General features: G+C 39.9%; 1 protein-coding gene across 10 annotated transcripts in view; it reads left to right on the forward strand.

Moving 5' to 3' along the window:
* GALK2 (galactokinase 2) overlaps positions 1–18325 on the forward strand; it is a 172791-nt gene that overhangs the window by 65210 nt on the left and 89256 nt on the right. For all 10 annotated transcript variants that reach the window (XM_005559508.5, XM_073995771.1, XM_073995774.1 and 7 more), the window contains exon 3: positions 862–985. In XM_005559508.5, coding sequence (XP_005559565.1) covers positions 862–985 — 124 coding nt within the window. The remainder of the gene's footprint in view (positions 1–861; positions 986–18325) is intronic.

Below are 18325 nucleotides of genomic sequence, written 5' to 3' on the forward strand. Positions count from 1 at the left end.
CTGGAATTGACAGCTTCAGGAATCTCCTTGGTGCTTTACTTTGGCTGAGCTGGTACCCAAATTGCAAGACAGTCTTCTATACTCTTCCCACTTCTTTCCTTAAGCTAAAGGAGTCTCTCCCCAAGCTGTACTTCCTGGAGTTGGGTGCAATGTGATCCAGCCACTCCCCTGGCTGCCACAGCTGGTGTCACACTTGGTCACACATCCCAAGTCTACTGCCTCCAAGTCCAGCACAGCACCACAGCTTGCCTGAGGACTGCAGTACTTGTGGCCTGACAGCCAATTAAGCTTATTCTGGGCACGAGGCCACTTTAGTTAGCCAGAGGTGAGGTCAGTTGGGACTCAGGTTCTTCCTGCTGAGACTGAGAATTCTGTCTTGCCCAGGGCTGATCTAAATACTCCCTCCTTGGGTGCTAGCAGAATTCTTCTCTGTTTTGTGTTTTGCTGTAACATGGCAGCACTGAGTTCCAGTGCAAAGACCCACACTCACTTCACCCTCCCTCCCCCAAACAGTTTTTCTCTCTCCATACTGGGAGGGATCCTGTAGGCAATGCAAGACTGTCTTTCCTGTGCTCTTCAATTCCTCTATCCCTGATGTTATGTGAAAACCAGGTACTGTGATTTTCAGGTACTCACCTGAATTTTCTGGGTTCTTATGAAGGTGTTTATTGCATAGATAGTTGTTCAATTTGGTGTAAGATCATGGAAGGGTTCTATTTGGCCATCTTGCTCTGCTTTCCTTTATTTTTATTTACTGTTAAAACCTGGCTCATGATCAGTTTTTTCCTGTATGTAAACTTTCTTGAGGTGCTTTTGTTTTATATATTAGCAATGATTAAAAAAGCTTTCTCTTTTTTCTAGGAGAGCATATAGATTACTGTGGATATTCTGTTCTTCCTATGGCTATAGAACAAGATGTGCTAATAGCTGTAGAACCTGTGAAAACATATACTCTCCAACTGGCCAATACAAATCCCTTGTATCCGTGAGTATTTAAAATTGCTAATTTGTCTGTATGTATGGTTCTGTTTGTACCCAAATGAACTCTTTAGGAGACATCAGATTTATAACAAGTCATTTAATTTGTTGATATTTTGTACCTGACGTTAAAAAAATTCTAAGGCCATTATTTATTATTTGTTCATTTTGTTCATTTGTCAATTAATTTAAGGAATATTTACCAAAGACTTACTATGTGATAGACATAGTCTTAGATACCAGGTGATACAAAGATAAATAACTCTGTCCTTGTGCGATAGGTACTTATCATCTATTGATCTAATTATCTCCAGCAAAGTAAGGTGATGTTTTCCTATGTTACTATGGCAGCTTATAAGTATCTTGTCATAGCATCTTACTATGCTGTATTATTATTATCTGTTTATTTACCTGTGTCACCCAGTAGACAGTAAACTATGTGACTTCAGGCACTGTTGCCTCTCTTCTTCAATGCCCTAGCATATAAAACAGAGTCTGATGCCTAATAAAGGTAACTTTCTAGTACATATGCTTTATCAAGTTAACAAAGTCTTTAAAAAAAAAATCTTAGTTTGCTAAGATTAAAAAAGTTTACTAATGGGTATTGAATTTAATTAAATGTCTATTTAGTATTGAAGATCAGTTTTTTAAAAATATGGTGAATTAGTCTGATGAAGTTTTTAATGTTGAGCCCTTTGCATTTCTAGGATAAACTCTACTTGCTTTTAATGTATTATAACGGATTTGACTTGATCATACAGAAAAAGATTTTGGCTTATGTTTGGCATATTATATGTTTGGCTTGTTCATTGGTTAGTTTATCTGCAATAACATTCATTTATTCAGAAAATATTTTTGATAAGACTCTATACCAGCTTGTGCAAGATGTAGAAGTTTTTTACTTTTATATGGAACTTATTGTAGGAGATCTTTTTTTCCTTTTCATTTCACATGTCTGATAATATATCTTGTGTGCATTTTGGACCCTTGAAAAGCTCACATTATCTCAAACATATTTTTGTGTCATTGTTTATGAACATTTAAAAACCAGTGCATAATATTTTGTCATCTTGATTTAGTAAAATTTGCTTAATCATTCCCACAATAATGAATGTGTGGTTTCAGTTTCGTTTTTCACAAAAGTAGATCCTGAGACAGACCTACATGCAGGTAGTATATTTGAGAAATGGTCCCAGGAGCAGTAGGAAAGAGCATGAAGAATGAGTTGGGCAATTAGAGGTGAATTATCAAGATATATAGTCCCTGCTAGAGGCAGGAGGCTTGAATCTGCTAGGACCCCTAGGAAGCATGTAGTATGCCTCCTAGAATTGTCCATTTGTTTTAGCATTCATTGTGTAGGTATATCTTATTTATCTATTTACCAATAACGGACATTTAGATCATTGCCAGTATTTGCCTGTATGAATAATACTGCTACAAATATTTATGTACAAATGTATGTGTGGACATGTTTCATTTCTGTTGGGTAAATACCTAAGATTGGAGTGTCTGGTTTGCCATTTATTTATTTATTGAGACAGGGTCTCACCCTCTTGCTTAGCCTGGAGTGTAGTGGGGTGATCTCAGCTCAACTCAACCTTTGCCTCCTGGGTTCAAGAGATTCTCCCGCTTCAGTCTCCTGAGTAGCTGGGACTACAGGCACATACCATCACACCTGGCTAATTTTTGTATTTTTTGGTGGAGATGGGATTTCACCATGTTGACCAGGCTGGTCTTGAACTACTGACCTCAAGTGATCCACTTGCGTCAGCCTCCCAAAGTGCTGGGATTACAGGTTTGAGCCACTGCATCCATCCTGGTTTGCCTTTGATATGGTTTGGTGGTGTCCCCACCCAAATCTAATCTTGAATTTTAACTCCCACAATTCCCACGTGTCCTGGGAGGAGCCTGATGGGAGGTAATTGAATCATGGGGGCCGGTCTTTCCCATGCTGTTCTTGTGATAATGAATAAGTCTCATGAGATCTGATGGTTTTAAAAATGGAAGTTTCCCTGCACAAGCTCTCTTTTTGCCTGCCATCATCCCTATAGGACGTGACTTGCTTCTCCTTGCCTTCTGCCATGATTGTGAGGCTCCTGCAGCCATGTGGAACTGTAAGTCCATTAAAGGTCTTGCTTTTGTAAATTGCTCAGTCTCAGGTATGTCTTTATCAACAGCATGAAAATGAACTAATATAGCCTTTTAAAGAAATTTTCTGGCTGGGCACAGTGGTTCACGCCTGTAATCCCAGCATTTTGGGAGGCCGAGGTGGTTGGATTGCTTGAGCCTGTGAGTTCGAGACCACACTTGGCAGCATGGTGAAAGCCTGTCTCCACTAAAAATACAAAAAGCTTAATTGGGCATTGTGGCATGCACCTGTAATCCCAGCTACTCAGGAGGCTGAGGAAGGAGAATTGCTTGAACCTGGGAGGTGGAGGTTGCAGTGAGCCAAGATTGCGCCACTGCACTCCAGCCAGGGTGACAGAGTGAGACTCTGTCTCAGAAAAAAAAAAAAAAAAGAAAGAATTTTTCTGCTTGCCAAAGTTGTGTAATTTTACATTTTCATCAGTGGTGTTACCAGCATGTTTTAAAATTTTAGCTCTTCTCCTAAATGTGTAATAGTATATTTCAAGTTTTTAAATTTCTCTGACTAATGATGTTGAACATCTTTTCATCTACTTATTTGCTACCTAGATGTATTCTTTGTTGAAGGGTCTTTTCAAATCATTTTCCTATTTTTGAGTTTCTTATAGATATAAGCCTCTTTTTTTTTGAGACAAAGTCTTGCTCTGTCATTTCTGTATTGGGACATTACAGGTCCTCTCTTCTAGCTATTTTGAAATATACAATACATGGTTGTTAACTACAGTCACCCTACTCTGCTATAGACCATTATAACTTATTCCTTCTATCTAACCTTATGTTTTTACCTATTTGCCAACTTCTTTTTATCCCCCATTCACTGACCCTTCCTCGCCTCTTTTATCTATCATTCTACCCTGTTCCTTCATGAGATCAATTTTTTAAGTTCCCACATATGAGTGAGAATATCTGATGTTTGTTTTTTCTGTACCTGGCTTATTCCATCAACATTGCTCCAAATGCCATGATTTTATTTTTTTTTTTTATGGCTGAATAGTATTCCATTGCGTATATATACATTTTCTTTATTTATTCATCTGTTGGTGGGCACTTAGGTTGATTCCCTGTCTTTGCTATTGTGAATGGTACTGGAATAAACATGGAGTGCAGGTATCCTCCTGATATACTGATTTCTTTTCCTTTGGATAAATACGCAGTATTACGGTTGCTGGATCATATGGTAGTTGTGTTTTTAGTGCTCTGAGAAATCTCCCTACTGTTTTCTGTAATGGCTGCACTAATATACATTCCCACCAACAGTGTATAAGTGTTCCCTTTTTTCTGTGTCCTTATCAGCATCTGTTATCTTTTGTCTTATTAGTAATAGTCATTCTAACTTGGGTAAGATGATGTCTCATTGTGGTTTTGATTTCCATTTTGCTGATGATTAGTGATGGTAAGCAGTTTTTCATATACCTATCTGCCGTTTGTATGGATGTCTTTGGAAAAATGTCTCTTCATGTCATTTGTCCACCTTTAAGTGGGATTATTATTAGTTTTTACTATCGAGTGTTTTGAGTTCCTTGTGTATTCTGGATATTAGTTCCTTGTTGGATGAATAGTTTGCAAATATTTTCTTCCATTCAACAGGTTGTCTCCCCACTCTGTTGATTGCTTCCTATGTGGGCAGAAGCTTTTTAGTTTAAAACAGTTTTATTTATTTATTTTTGTTTTGTTTTCTGTACTTTTGAGATCTTAGCCATGAAATCTTTGGCTATATCCTGAAGTGTTCCCCCTATATTTCTTTCTAGTAGTTTTATAGTTGTAGGTGTTATGTTTAAGTCTTTAACCTATCTTGGATTGAATTTTGTATATGGTGAGAAATAGGGGTTCAATTCATTCTTCTGCGTATGGGTATTGAGTTTTCCCAGCGCCATTTATTCAAGAGGGTTTTCTTTCCTGAATGTATTTTCTTGATACCTTTGTTGAAAATGAGTTTGCTGTCCAGGCGCGGTGGCTCATGCCTGTAATCCCTGCACTTTGGGAGGCCGAGGTGGGCAGATCACCTGAGGTCAGGAGTTCAAGACCAGCCTGGCCAAAATGATGAAACCCTGTCTCTATTAAAAATACAAAAAATTAGCTGGGTGTGGTGTTGCGCGCCTATAATCCCAACTACTCAGGAGGCTGAGGCAGGATAATTGCTTGAACCCAGGAGGCGGAGGTTGCAGTGAGCCAAGATCACGCCACTGCACTCCAGCCTGGGCAACAAGAGCAAAAAACTCTGTCTCAGAGAAAAAAAAAAAAAAAAAAAGAGAAAATGAATTTGCTGTACATACATGGATGTATTTCTGGGTTTTCTCTTCTATCCCATTAGTATTTGTGTCTGTTTTGATACCAATACCTTGCTGTTTTGGTTTTTATAGCCTTGTAATATATTTTGAGGTCAGATAGTGTGATGCCTCTTGCTTTGTTCTTTTTGCTCAGGAGTGCTTTGGCTATTTGGGCTCTTTTTGTTTGGTTTTATACATATTTTAGGATTTTTTTCTATTTTTGTGAAAATGACAGGAGTATTTTCATAGGGATTGCATTCAATTTGCAGATTGCTTTGGCAGTATGTTCATTTTAACAATATTAATTTTTTCAGTCCATGAACATGGGATGTCTTCATTTGTGTCCTCTTCAATTTCATTCATCAGTGTTTTCTAGTTTTCCTTAGAGATCTTTCATCTCCTTGGTTAAATTTATTCTTAGGATGTTTTTTTGTTTTGGAGCTATTGTAAACAGGATTTCTGGCCTAATTTGTTTCTCAGCTAGTTCATTATTGGCGTATTGAAATGCTGCAAATTTTTGTATGTTGATTTTTTATACTGCAGCTTTACTGAATTTGTTTATCAGAGTTTTTTTTTTAGAGTCTTTAGCTTTTTCTGGATATAAAATCATGTCACCTATGAAATGGGACAATGTAACTTCCTCCTTATCAACTTGGATCCTTCTATTTTTATTCTTGCCTTATTACTCTGGCTAAGATTTCCAGTATTATGTTGACTAGGAGTAGTGATTTTGGGCATCTTTGCTGTGTTCCAGGTTTTACAGGAAAGGCTTCAACTTTTCTTTATTTGATATGATGTTAGCTGTGGGTTTGTCATATGAGATCTTTATTGTGTTGTGGTATATTTATTCTATGCCTGATAATTGAGAGTTTTTATCGTGAAAGGATATTGAATTTTATTACATGCTTTCTCTATGTCTATTGAGATGATTGTATGGTTTTTGTCCTTTATTCTACTGATGTGATGTGTCACATTTAGTGATTTGTGTTTCTTGAATAATCCTTGCATGCCTGGGATAAATCCCACTTGATCATGGTGTTTTATATTTTTGATGTTCTGTTGGATTCAGTTTGCTGCAATTTTGTTGAAGATTTTTACATATATTTAAATAGGGATCTTGGTCTGCAGTTTTGGTTTTTGTTACACCTTTGTCTGATTTTAGTATCAGAGTGATGCTTGCCTTTTGGGACTAGGTTAATTCCCTTCTCTTCAATTTATTGGAATTGTTTGAAGAGGATTGGTGTTTGTTCTTTGTAAGTTTGGTAGAATTTTTCAGTGAAGCTGTCCAGTCTTGGGCTTTTCTTTGTTGGAAGCCTTTTCATTTTACTATTTCAATCTTGGTAATTGTCACTAGTCTGTTTATGTTTTTTGTTTCTTCCTGATTTAATCTTGGTATGTTGTGTGTTTAGGAATTTATCAATTTCCTTTAGGTTTTCTGGTTTGTTTGTGTATGTACAGTTATTCATAACAGTGTCTGATAAGCTTTTGTATTTCCATGGTATCAGTTGTAATGTTCCTTTTTGGATTCTGATTTTGTTTATTTGGGTCTTCTCACTTTTTTTCATGGTTAATCTGGCTAGCAGTTCATTAATTTTTTTCTTCTTTTCAAATAATCAACTTTCCATTTTCTTGATTCTTTGTATTTTTTCAATAAAATAATTTCAACTTTTATTTCAGATTCAGGGGTTACATGTGCAGGTTTGTTACTTGGGTATATTTTGTAATGGTGATGTTTGGGGTACAGATGATCCCATCACCCAGGTAGTCAGCATAGCAGCCAATAGGCAGTTTTTCAGCTCACACTTCCTTCCTCCCTACTGCCCTCACCATCGCATTCTAGTCCTCAGTGTCTATTATTCCCATCTTTATGCCCCTGTGTACTCATATTTAGCTCCCACTTATAAGTGAGAACATGCAGCAGTACTTGATTTTCTGTTCCTGTGTTAATTTGCTTAGGATAATAGCCTCCAGCTGCATCCATGTCGCTATAAAGGATATGATTTCATTCTTTTTATGGCTGCATAGTATTCCCTGGTGTAAGTATACCACAGTTTCTTTATCCAACCCACCATTGATGGGCACCTGGGTTGATTCCATGTCTTTGCTATGGTAAATAGTACTTCAATGAACATATGAATGCATGTGTCTTTTTTTTTTTTAAGAATAATTTATTTTCCTATGGGTATATACCCAGTAATGGGATTGCTGGGTTAAATGATAGTTCTGTTTTAAGTTCTTTGAGGAAACTCCAAAATGCTTTCCACAGTGGCTGAACTAATTTACACTCCCACCAACAGTGTATAAACATTCCTTTTTCTATACAGCCCTGCCAGCATCTGTTTCTTGTTGACATTTACATAATAGCCATTCTGACTGGAGTGAGATGGTATCTCATTGTGGTTTTGATTTGCATTTGTATGTCTTCCTTTGAGAAGTGTTTGTTCATATACTTTGCCCATTTTTTAATGGGATTATTTGTTTTTTGCTTGTTGATTTGTTTACATTTTTTTTTTACAGATTCTGGATATTAGTAGACCTTTGTCGGATGTGTAGTTTGTGGAAATTTCTCTCATTTTGTGAATTATCTGTTTACTCTGTTGATAGTTTCTTTTGCTGTGCAGAAGCTCTTTAATTAGGTCTCACTTGTCAATTTTTGTTTTTGTCACAGTTGCTTTTGGAGAGTTAGCCATAAAATCTTTGCCAAATTCTAACCATTTCCTAGGTTTTCTTCTAGGACTCGTACAGCTTGAGGTCTTACATTTAAATCTTTCATCCATCTGAATAAATTTTTGTATATGCTGAAAGATAGAGGTCCAGTTTCATTCTACTGCATATGGCTAACCAGTTATACCAGCACCATTTATTGAATAGGGAGCCCTTCCTTCATTGCTTATTTTTGTTGACTTTGTGGAAGATCAGATGGATGTAGGTGTTCAGCTTTATTTCTCAGTTTTCTATTCTGTTCTATAAGTCTATGTCTATGTATCTGTTTTTGTACCAATACTATGCTGTTTTGGTTACTATAGCCGTGTAGTATAATTTGAAGTTGGGTAATGTGATAACTCCAACTTTTTTCCTTTTCCTTTAGTTTTTTCACTGATTCTCCTCTGAGAGAACTGGTGTTCTTTTAGCTGTGGTTTAAATTGAGGATAGTCAATTGGCTTCATTTCTGGTTGCTTTCAGAGGGCCAAGGCTCTGTACAGGATCTTTATTTGTGGCTGGATTCTTGCCCCTGGTTTCACAAGTGATGTATATTGGCAGATTATTTTCAGTGTTGTAATTTGGGCTGTGATCCAGTAAATGGTGCTTAAGAGTGGTGGCCAGCAGATAAGCTCTTAATAAGCTGCACAGCTTTTTTTGTATTTCAGTGCATTTGCAGTAGTGCTCTGTAGTGGGGTAGGGGGAGCCAGATGACGCTCTCACCAGGTCTGTTCCTGAGCTTTGAGGAAGCTCCCTCTGATCACTGGCACTGATCCTGTCTTTTCTTTATTAGGTCTTCTGGGCTGCAGGGCTCCCTCAGGCAGAGGCTATGACCTGCAGATAGGCCACACCATTCTTGGACTGGTCCTGTAGAGCAGGGTTCCCCAATCCCTGTTACTGCTCCCTGGCCTGTTCAGAACTGGGCCACACAGCAGGAGGTGAGTAGTGGGCGAGGGAGCATTATTACCACCTGAGCTCTGTCTCCCGTCAGATCAGCAGTGGCATTAGACTCTCATAGAAGCATGAACCCTATTCTGGACTGCATGTGGGAGGGATCTAGGTTGCATGCTCCTTATGATAATTGTAGAGGACTACGTGCTCGCAAACGAGAGGTTCCCGATAAGTCCTGCTCTTGCAGGGCGTTCCTGATAAGTCCTGCTCTTGCAAACGAAGCAGGGCGTTCCTTCCCTGCAAACAGGGAGGACAAAGGAGCCAGCTGCTAACAGCAGACCCTGAGGGCTTGTTTATGTGTAAACATCTTGAAAATCCAGAAAGTCAGGGAAAGGTCAGAAAAACAACAATGTGTCTTGTGACTTGGCAACATTCCACAAATGACTGTATAAAATAAAGCAGAGCGCGCCATTCGAGGCGGCCGCCATGTTTGTCTTGTCTTGTGTTGTCTTGTGTGTTCATTCCTTTGTTTAGGAAACACACGGACCCTTACAATAATCCAGTGCTGATGATCCGAGGTAGAACAGTTTCAACCTGAAACCATCCCCTCCTCCCCAACATACACCATCCATGGAAAAATTGCCTTCTACAAAACTGGTCCCTATGCTAAAAAGGTTGGGGACTGCTGCTGTAGAGGGAGAGATGCCCTTCTCTGGTGCTGGCTCACAAGCCTGTGTGTCTCACTCCTTTCTGTCTTCTGAGCGTGTGGACTCCTTCCCTGCTCTAGCACTGGCTACAGATCTTCGCTTATGATTCCCAGGCCCTGAGCCATTGGGACTAGCCCACAGCTCCATCTTTTGGCTCACTTTGGCACAGCACCAACTGTGCTGGGGGATTCCAAGTGCTTCCAGACCTCTGAGAAAGTACTTAGGCTGGCCTTTTGGTAAAGCACCCGTACTGAGCAGTGGAGGCTACACTGTACACATGCTCCTGTTAGAGCAGCCGCACAGAGGCCTTGGAATGGGCTGGTGGACAGGAGTGCCTACAGAACAGACATGCCCTGTTCCCACTGGAAAGTCAGCCTTGTTCTCTTGACCCAGTGGTCAACTGGGGTTAGAGTTACTCAGAGAAGAAGGGGAGCCTTGGGGGATGGGCACCTATGGTTGTATTCTGCTGCAGCTGCCATGTGTGCCAAACCTCCATTCCATATAGGCTGGAGTACTTTTTCTGCCTACTCTGCAGGCAGATCCCCTTGCCAGTTTGAATGTTTATGGGGGTCATAGGATATCTTGTACTTAGGATTGGAGATCTGCAGCAAGAGTGGGTTGGCCCACCATCCATTCACTAACCCCTCCCTTAGGAGGCTTTCAGGGCTGAGAATGAGCCCTAGCATTCATCAACCCCACACAAGGTTCCCAGCTTCTTCTCTTTTCAGCATCAGTGTCTATGTTGCTTCTCTATCTACTCTTAGTGTTTTCTTTCTAAGATTTGCTCAAAGTGTGTTGGTTTACTTAATATTTAGTCTCACAGTGGGAGTGGTGCTTCCTGGCTGTGTCTAGTCAGCCACCTTGTCTGCTATCCCTCCAAAAGCTTTAACCCTTTGTGTTTCTTTTAGTAGCTACTTTATTTAGTTCTTTTCTGATCTTCATTATTTCTTTCCTTCTGCTATTTTTGAGTTTAGATTTTTATTGCTTTTCTAATTCCCTGAGATGCATCATTAGCTTGCTTATTTGAATTCTTTCTTTTTAGATGTAGGCATTCATTGCTATGATTTTCTCTGTTAGCATTGTTTTTAGTATATTTCATAGATTTTGATATGTTGTGTTTCAGTTCTCATTTATTTGAATAAATTTTTTGATTTCTGTGTTAATTTTTCCTTGAGCCAGTGGTCATTCAGAATCATGCTGTTAAATTTCCTTGTATTTATACAGTATTACAAGTTTTCTTTTTATTACTATCTAATTTTAATCCATTGGTTCTAAGAAGATATTTGATATGTACTGTCTAGTTTTATTCTGTTATATCTAAGAAGATATTTGACATAATTTCCATTTTAAAAAACTTGTTGAGGCTTGTTTATGTGTCCTAACATACGGTCTATCCTGGAGAATGTTTCATCTGCTGGTAAGAAGAATGTATGTTCTGTAGCTGCTGGATGAAATGTTTTGTAAATTTCTGTTAGGTCTATTTGGTCAGTAGTGCAGTCTAAATTCAGTGTTTCTTTTTAAATTTTCTGTTGTGATGATCTCTGTAATGGTGAGAGTGGGCTGCTAAAGTCCCCAAGTATTATTGTATTGTGATCTCTCTCTCCCTTTAGTTGTAATAATATTTGCTTTATATATCTGGGTGCTCTGTTGTTGAGTGCGTATGTGTTTAGAATTGTCATATCCTCGGCTAATTTGATTGCTTTGTCATTATATAATACCCCTCTTTGTCTGTTTTTACTGTTTTTGACTTAAAGTCTATTTTATCTGGTACAAGCATGGCTATTCCTGCTTGCTTTTGGTTTCTGTTTGCATGGAATATATTTTTTTCATTCCCTTACTTTCAATATATATGTGTTTTTTTCAGATGAAATGAGGTTTTATTTTTGTAGGGGGCTTATTATAGATAGGGTCATGTTTTTAAATCAGTTATCCTAGTTTATATCTTTTAATTGGAAAATTTAATCTGTTTACATTCAATGTTATTGTTGATATGGGAGGGCTTATTCCTGTCATTTTGTTAATTGACTTCTGGTTGTTTTATATATCTTTTTTTTTTTTTTTTTTAATTTCTCTCTTGTTTATCGTGATTTGGTGGTGTTCTGTAGTGGTAACATTTGAGTCCTTTCTCTTCCTTATTCATGAGTTTGCTCTACCAGTGGGCTTTATACTTTTATGTGTTTTCCTGTTGGTGTATATATTATCTCTTTGCTTCCAGGTATAGTACTCCCTTAAGCATTGCTTGTAGGTTCAGCCCATTCATGATAAATGCGTTCAGCTTTTGTTTTTCTGGGAAAGACTTCAGTTCTTCATTTATGAAGGATGATTTTGTTGAGTATAGTATCCTTGGCTGCCAGTCTTTATCTATCTACACTTTGAATATATCATCCCATTTTCTCAGGGCCTGTATGGTTTCTGCTGAGAAATCCCTGTCGTTTTGGTGGGGCTCCTTTGTAAGTGTCTAGATGCTTTTATTTTGCTGTTTTAAGAATTATCTTTTTGTCTTTGACTTTTGACCACTTTACTATAATGTGCCATGGAGAAGACCTTTTAAAGTCGTATTTGTTTGGGGATCTCTGAGCTTCCTGTATCAGAATATGTAAATCTGTTACTGGACTGGGGAAGTTTTCAGCTATTATTTTGTTAAGTAGGTTTTCTATCCTTTTGGTTTTCTCTTCTTTCTGGGACACCAAAAATTCAAATATTTGGTTGCTTTATGATGCTTCATAAGTTACATAAGGGTTTTTCATTCTCTCTTATCCTTTTTTCCTTATATTTGTCTGACTGTATTATTTCAAAAGAGTTATCTTCAGATACTGAAATTCTTCTGCTCGATTAGTTTATTGTTGAAGTTTTCAAATGTATGTTTTATTTCATTCAGTGAATTGTTCTGTTCCAAGATTTTTGTTTATGATATCCATTTGTTAAATTTCTTTTTCATATTCTGGATTTTTTTTCCGATTTCTTTGTATCTGTGTTCTCTTGTCTTTCACTGATTTTTTTTTTTTTTTTTTTTTTAAGATGGAGTCTCAATCTGTTGCCCAGGTTGGAGTGCAGTGGCATGATGTTGCTTCACTACAGCCTCTGCATCCTGGGTTCAAGTGATTCTCATGCCTCAGCCTCCCGAGTAGCTGGGATTACAGGCACTCACCACCACACCTGGCTAATTTTTATATTTTTAGTAGAAATGGTGTTTCACCATGTTGGCTGAGCTGGTCTCAAACTCCTGACCTTAAGTGATCTGCCTGCTTCAGCCTCCCAAAGTGCTGGGATTACAGGTATGAACCACTACACCTGGCTTCACTGAGCTTTTTAAATGTCATTACTTTGAATTCTATTTCTGGAATTTAATAAATTTCTTTGTCATTGGAATCTGTTGCTGGTGAATGATTTTGCTTCTTCCAAGTTTTTGAATTTGCTTTTATAGAGGATGACTTCTTCTCAAAGATGTACCTATGGTATTGGTTGGGTTGGCATATTGGCATTGATTCTTGGCACTTGTAGTATTGTAGTCTCTGTATAATTCCTTTGGCCATAAACAGTATCAGTGGTCTCTGATTTCCTCAGTGACTTAGGATATGGTTGTTGTTGGAGACTGTGGATCCTGGCAGTTGTAGCAGTGAGCTGGGTGAGTGGCTGGGTCCTTGGACCCCTGGGTAGTTAGTGTCACCTGTGTGATGGCAGTAGCAGTGGTAGAACAACCCTCTGGCTCCCAAGCATTCTGCATTGTTGTTGGTGGCTATGTTAGGCTGGGTGAGTTGATCCTCAGTGCCGCAGGTGTTGCATGCAGGTGGAAGCTAGCTGTGGTAGTAGTAGTAGGTTGGGTGGGCTCATCTTTAGGTCCCTGGGAGAGTGTTCAGGTGCCAGTGGTGGTAGATTGGACACAGCCATTCTTAGTACTCTGGATAGTATGCTTAGGCATAGGCATGGAGTCTGGCAGGGCGGGCCTATCCTCAGGTCTCCTGGTGGTGTATGCAAGTGGTAGGCAGGAGTAGAGTGAACCAAGCCACCTAGTGGAATGCTCAGGTGGTAGTGGCAGTGGCTGTGCTGTGGCCCAGCTGCTGGGGAGAGTGGGGTTGCTTTCACTGGCAGCAGTCGTAGACAACTGGCTGGGGAGCATGCACTTTGGCTCCAGGTGGTGGCTGCAGGTGGGGTAGCTTTTCCTCGGGGCACATAAAAGTGCACGGTGGCTCTGCTGCTGCGAATACCAGGGGTCTGCCAGTGGCTCATGGTTTGGCCCCAGCAGTGCAATGGTAGTTTCTTTGAGTAAGGGAGTCTGTATTTAGGGCTCGTGAAAATGCACAGCAGCCCCACTGCTGGGAGTATTGTAGTTATTGCCAGTGGCTTGCATTTTGGCTCTGACAACAGCAGTTAGCACTCATGTTGTCTGTGGGTAGGGGATATCAGAGAGGTTGCAGGGATGTGGAGACAGGAGCTGTTGGTCCCCATGGCAGGATGCAGTCTAGTAGAGTCTAGGATCTCAGTATAGTGACGTGCAAATTGTTTAGGACTTGGGGGTGTGTGGAACCCAGCGTGAATTTCCTCTTTGGAGCAATGCCATCATGTGATCTCCAAGCAGTTTCTCTGTCAGTCACATGGACCTCAAGGGTTGAGGGGCTGTCCTATGGCTAGGATTGCAGGAGTCCTTAATAGTAATGTGGACCACTTGGGGTGTTTCTCTTGCCCTTTACCCACATTGGAGAGCCTCTCTAGGCTCCCAGCTGATTCTGGCTCAGCAGGCTGCCCTGATTTCCTCTCCTTCCTTGCCTTAAGTGTTTCCTGTCACTTCTTGTTGAATTCAGTGTTCTCTCTTACGTGATCTTTTCTAACTATGATCGTCAACTTGTTATTTTGGTTCTTCTTTGTGGAGAAGGCAAGTACCAGATGCCTATAGACATTCCTCTGTGCCTCCAACTTCATATTTCTTTTGATGCTACTCTTATTATAAATGGTCTGCCCCAGATCCAGACACATGCAGGTGTCTTACAATGGTCTACCTATCCCAGGTCCAGACACACACAGGGTAGACACTGGGCAGATGTTTCTTTGAAGAACAAGTAAATGAATAAAATATGTAAATGGAAAGTATTAATGTAATAATGGGTCATGTCTGCTCATTTTCAGGATTCTTTTCTCAGAATTCTACAACATGGAAGTGGGGGTAGAGAAAGCAAATGGATAATGTAATGCAGGGTAGAGATTTGGTGGGAAAATGAGTATCTGGTTTTGAATCTCAGGAAAAGGCTAGGCAGAGAGGTGAGACAGGGATGCGGAAAAGAGCAAAGATCATTAACTAATCAAAACGCAGTTTTTTGTTTGTTTGTTTTTTTTTTTTCTGACAGACTTAAGCTATACTTCTAATTCTGTGGGAGCTAGCACTTTTCAATTTGTATTAGTCCATTCTCACACTGCTATAAAGAAATACCTGAGACTGGGTAATTTTATAAATAAAAGAGGTATAATTGGCCCGTGATTCTCTGCAGGATGTACAGGAAGCACGGCTGAGGAGGCTTCAGGCAACTTACAAACATGGTGGAAAGCAAAGAAGCAGGCATGTCTTACATGAGTGGAGCAGGAGGAAGAGGGCTGGGGGCAGCTACACACTTTTTACACAACCAAGTCAAGTGAGAACTGTATCATGAGAAGAGTACCAAAGGGGGAAATCCACCTCTGTGATCCAATCACTTTCTACCAGGCCCCACTTCCAAAACTGGGGATTATAATTTGACATGAGATTCAGGCAGGGACACAAATCCAAACCATATTATTCTGTCCCTAGCCCCTCCCAAGTCTTGTGTCCTCACATTCCAAAATTCAGTCATGCCTTCTCAACAGTCCTCAGAGTCTTAACTCATTCCAGCATTAACTCACAAGTCCACAGTCCAAAGTCTTATCTGAGAAAAGGCAAGTCCCTTCTGCCTATAAGCCTGTAAAATAACAAATGGGTTAGTTATTACTTCCAACATACAATGAGGGTACAAGCACTGGGTAAATACTTCTTTTCCAAAAGGGAGAAATTAGCCAAAAGAAAGGGGCTACAGGCCGCATGTAAGTTCAAAACCCAGCAAGGGAGTCATTACATCTTAAAGATCCAAATAATCTCCTTTGACCCCACGTCTCACTTCCAGGGCACACTGGGGCAAGGGGTGGGCTCCTAAGGCCTTTGGAAGCTCCACCCCTGAGGCTTTGCAAAGTAAAGCCCCTGAGGCTGCTTTCATGGACTGGTGTTCAAGCACGTGTGGCTTTTACATGTGCATGGTGCAAGCTGCTGGGTTGATCTACCATTCTGCAGTCTCAAAGATGATGGCCCTCTTCTCACAGCTCCCCTGGGTAGTGCCCCATGGGGACTCTGTGTGGGGGATCCAACCCCAGATTTCCCTTCCATGCTGCCCTAGTAGAGATAGAGATTCTCCATGAGGGCTCTGCTCCTGCAGCAGGCTTCTGCCTGGACATTTAGGCTCTTCTACACATCCTCTGAAATCTAGGCAGAGGCTCCCCAAGTCTTGACTCTTGCACTCTGAACATTGGCAGGCTTAACACCTCGTGGAAGCACCAAGTTTTATGGCTTGCACCCCCTGAAGCAGCAGCCTGAGCTGTATCTGGAGTCCTTTTAGCCACCCCTGGAGGCGGAGAGGCCAGGATGTGGGGAGCAGTGTCTTGAGGCTGTGCAGGGCAGTGGGACCCTGGTCCCTGTTCATGAAACCATTCTTCCTTCTTAGACCTCCATGCCTGTGATGGAAGGAGCTGCTGCAAAGGTTTCTGAAATGCCTTGGAGGTCTTTTCCCCTTTGTCTTGGCTATTAGCATTTGGCTGTTCTTTACTTATGCAAATTTCTGTAGCTGGCTTGAACTCCTCCAAAAAGGCCTTTTCTTTTCTACCACATGGCCAGGCTTCAAATTTTTCAAACTCATACACTTTGCTTCACTTTTAAATATAAGTTTCAGTTTCAGGTAATTTCTTTGCTCATGCGTATGAACATAGGTTGTTAGAAGCAGCAGGCTATATCTTGAATGCTTTGCTGCTTAGAAATTTCTTCTGCCAGATATCCTAAATCATCACTCTCAAGTTCAAAGTTCTACATATCCCTAGAGCAGGGGCACAATGCCTCCAGGCTCTTTGCTAATGCATAACAAAATGACCTTTACATTAGTTCCCAAGAAGTTCCTCATTTTTATCTGAGACCTCCTTAGCTGGGACTTCATTGTCCATATCACTATCAGCATTTTGGAAACAACCATTCAACAAGTCTCTAGGAAGTTACAAATTTTCCTCATCTTCCTGTCTTTTTCTGAGCCTTCCAAATTGGTCCAACCTCTACCTGTTACCCAGTTCCACACCCAAATTCAAAGTTTCAGGTATCTTTACACCAATGCCCCTTTCCTTGTTACCAATTTTCCATATTAGTTCATTCTTGCACTGCTATAAAGAAATACCTGAGACTGGGTAATTTATAAAGAAAAGAGGTTTAATTGGCTCACAGTTCTACAGGCTGTACAGGAAGCATGGCTAGGGAGGCCTCAGGAAACTTACAAGCATGGTGGAAGGCAAAAGGAAAGTAGGCATGTCTACATGGCTAGAGTCAGGCGGAAGAGAGAGAGGTGGGAAGTGCCACACACTTTTTAAACAACCAGATCTAGTGAGAGCTCTATCATGAAAACAATACCAAAGGGGGAAATCCACTCGCATGATCCAATCACCTCCCACCAGGTCCCACCTCCAACACTGGGGATTACAACTTGGCATGAGATTTGGGCAGGGATGCAAATCCAAATTATATCATAGTTCTTTCTGAAATGTGGCTCATGTAGCTTCCTACTATTTGAACTTTCTTCTTTTTCTCCTCATGTCTGCCTACCCGTTCTGTTCATATTTCACCATCAGAATCTCTTTCTGGTTTTCTTAGTGACTTTCAAGATGTCCTCTTAACTAGAAGCAGAACCTGTCAGATACGCTAACATAACTTTATCTGCTTTCAAATTCTGTGACCTCTTATTGACTGTGAGCAACATATTTTAACTTCTGTGAGTGACAGTAGAGGAAAATTGTGATGAGCTGATGTCAGACTACGTTTTTGGAAAGCAACTAATCCTCTCTGAGCCTCCAGGAAGACATCCTCTCTCTATCAAATGCAGACTTTTAGAAATAATACTCTCTCAGCCACATATCCCACCCCGTATTATTATCACATGCCATTACTGTCTGGTAGTTATTTATGTTCATATCATCTTGGCTAGATTATGAACTTTTAAAAGGCAAGCCTTCTGCCTTTTACCTTTATATTCCCATGCATGCTTTGTATGCTTAAGTGGTTAGTCATTTAATATATTTTGAAAGAGATAATGTATCCATGTTGTTAAGTTAAAATAATCCATGGAAGGCTTCTATTACAATGACTGGCATATAGTAGATATTTAGTTAATTATATTAGAGCACTCAGTCAATATGGGGAATTTTACCTCATTTCCTCCTCTTTAATTGATTCTCCCATTTCACATACATTGTTCTTTGACTGATTTTAGGAGCCTATTTATTTATCTATTTTTCATTTTGAAGTATTTTTTTGACTTACAAAGAAGTCACAAGACTAGCATAAGGAAATCCCACATTCCATGGATGTATGCTTAGTACATTGTATCAAGG

The sequence above is a fragment of the Macaca fascicularis genome, chromosome 7, assembly GCF_037993035.2.
Source record: "Macaca fascicularis isolate 582-1 chromosome 7, T2T-MFA8v1.1".
NCBI classification, from domain to species: Eukaryota; Metazoa; Chordata; class Mammalia; order Primates; family Cercopithecidae; genus Macaca; species Macaca fascicularis.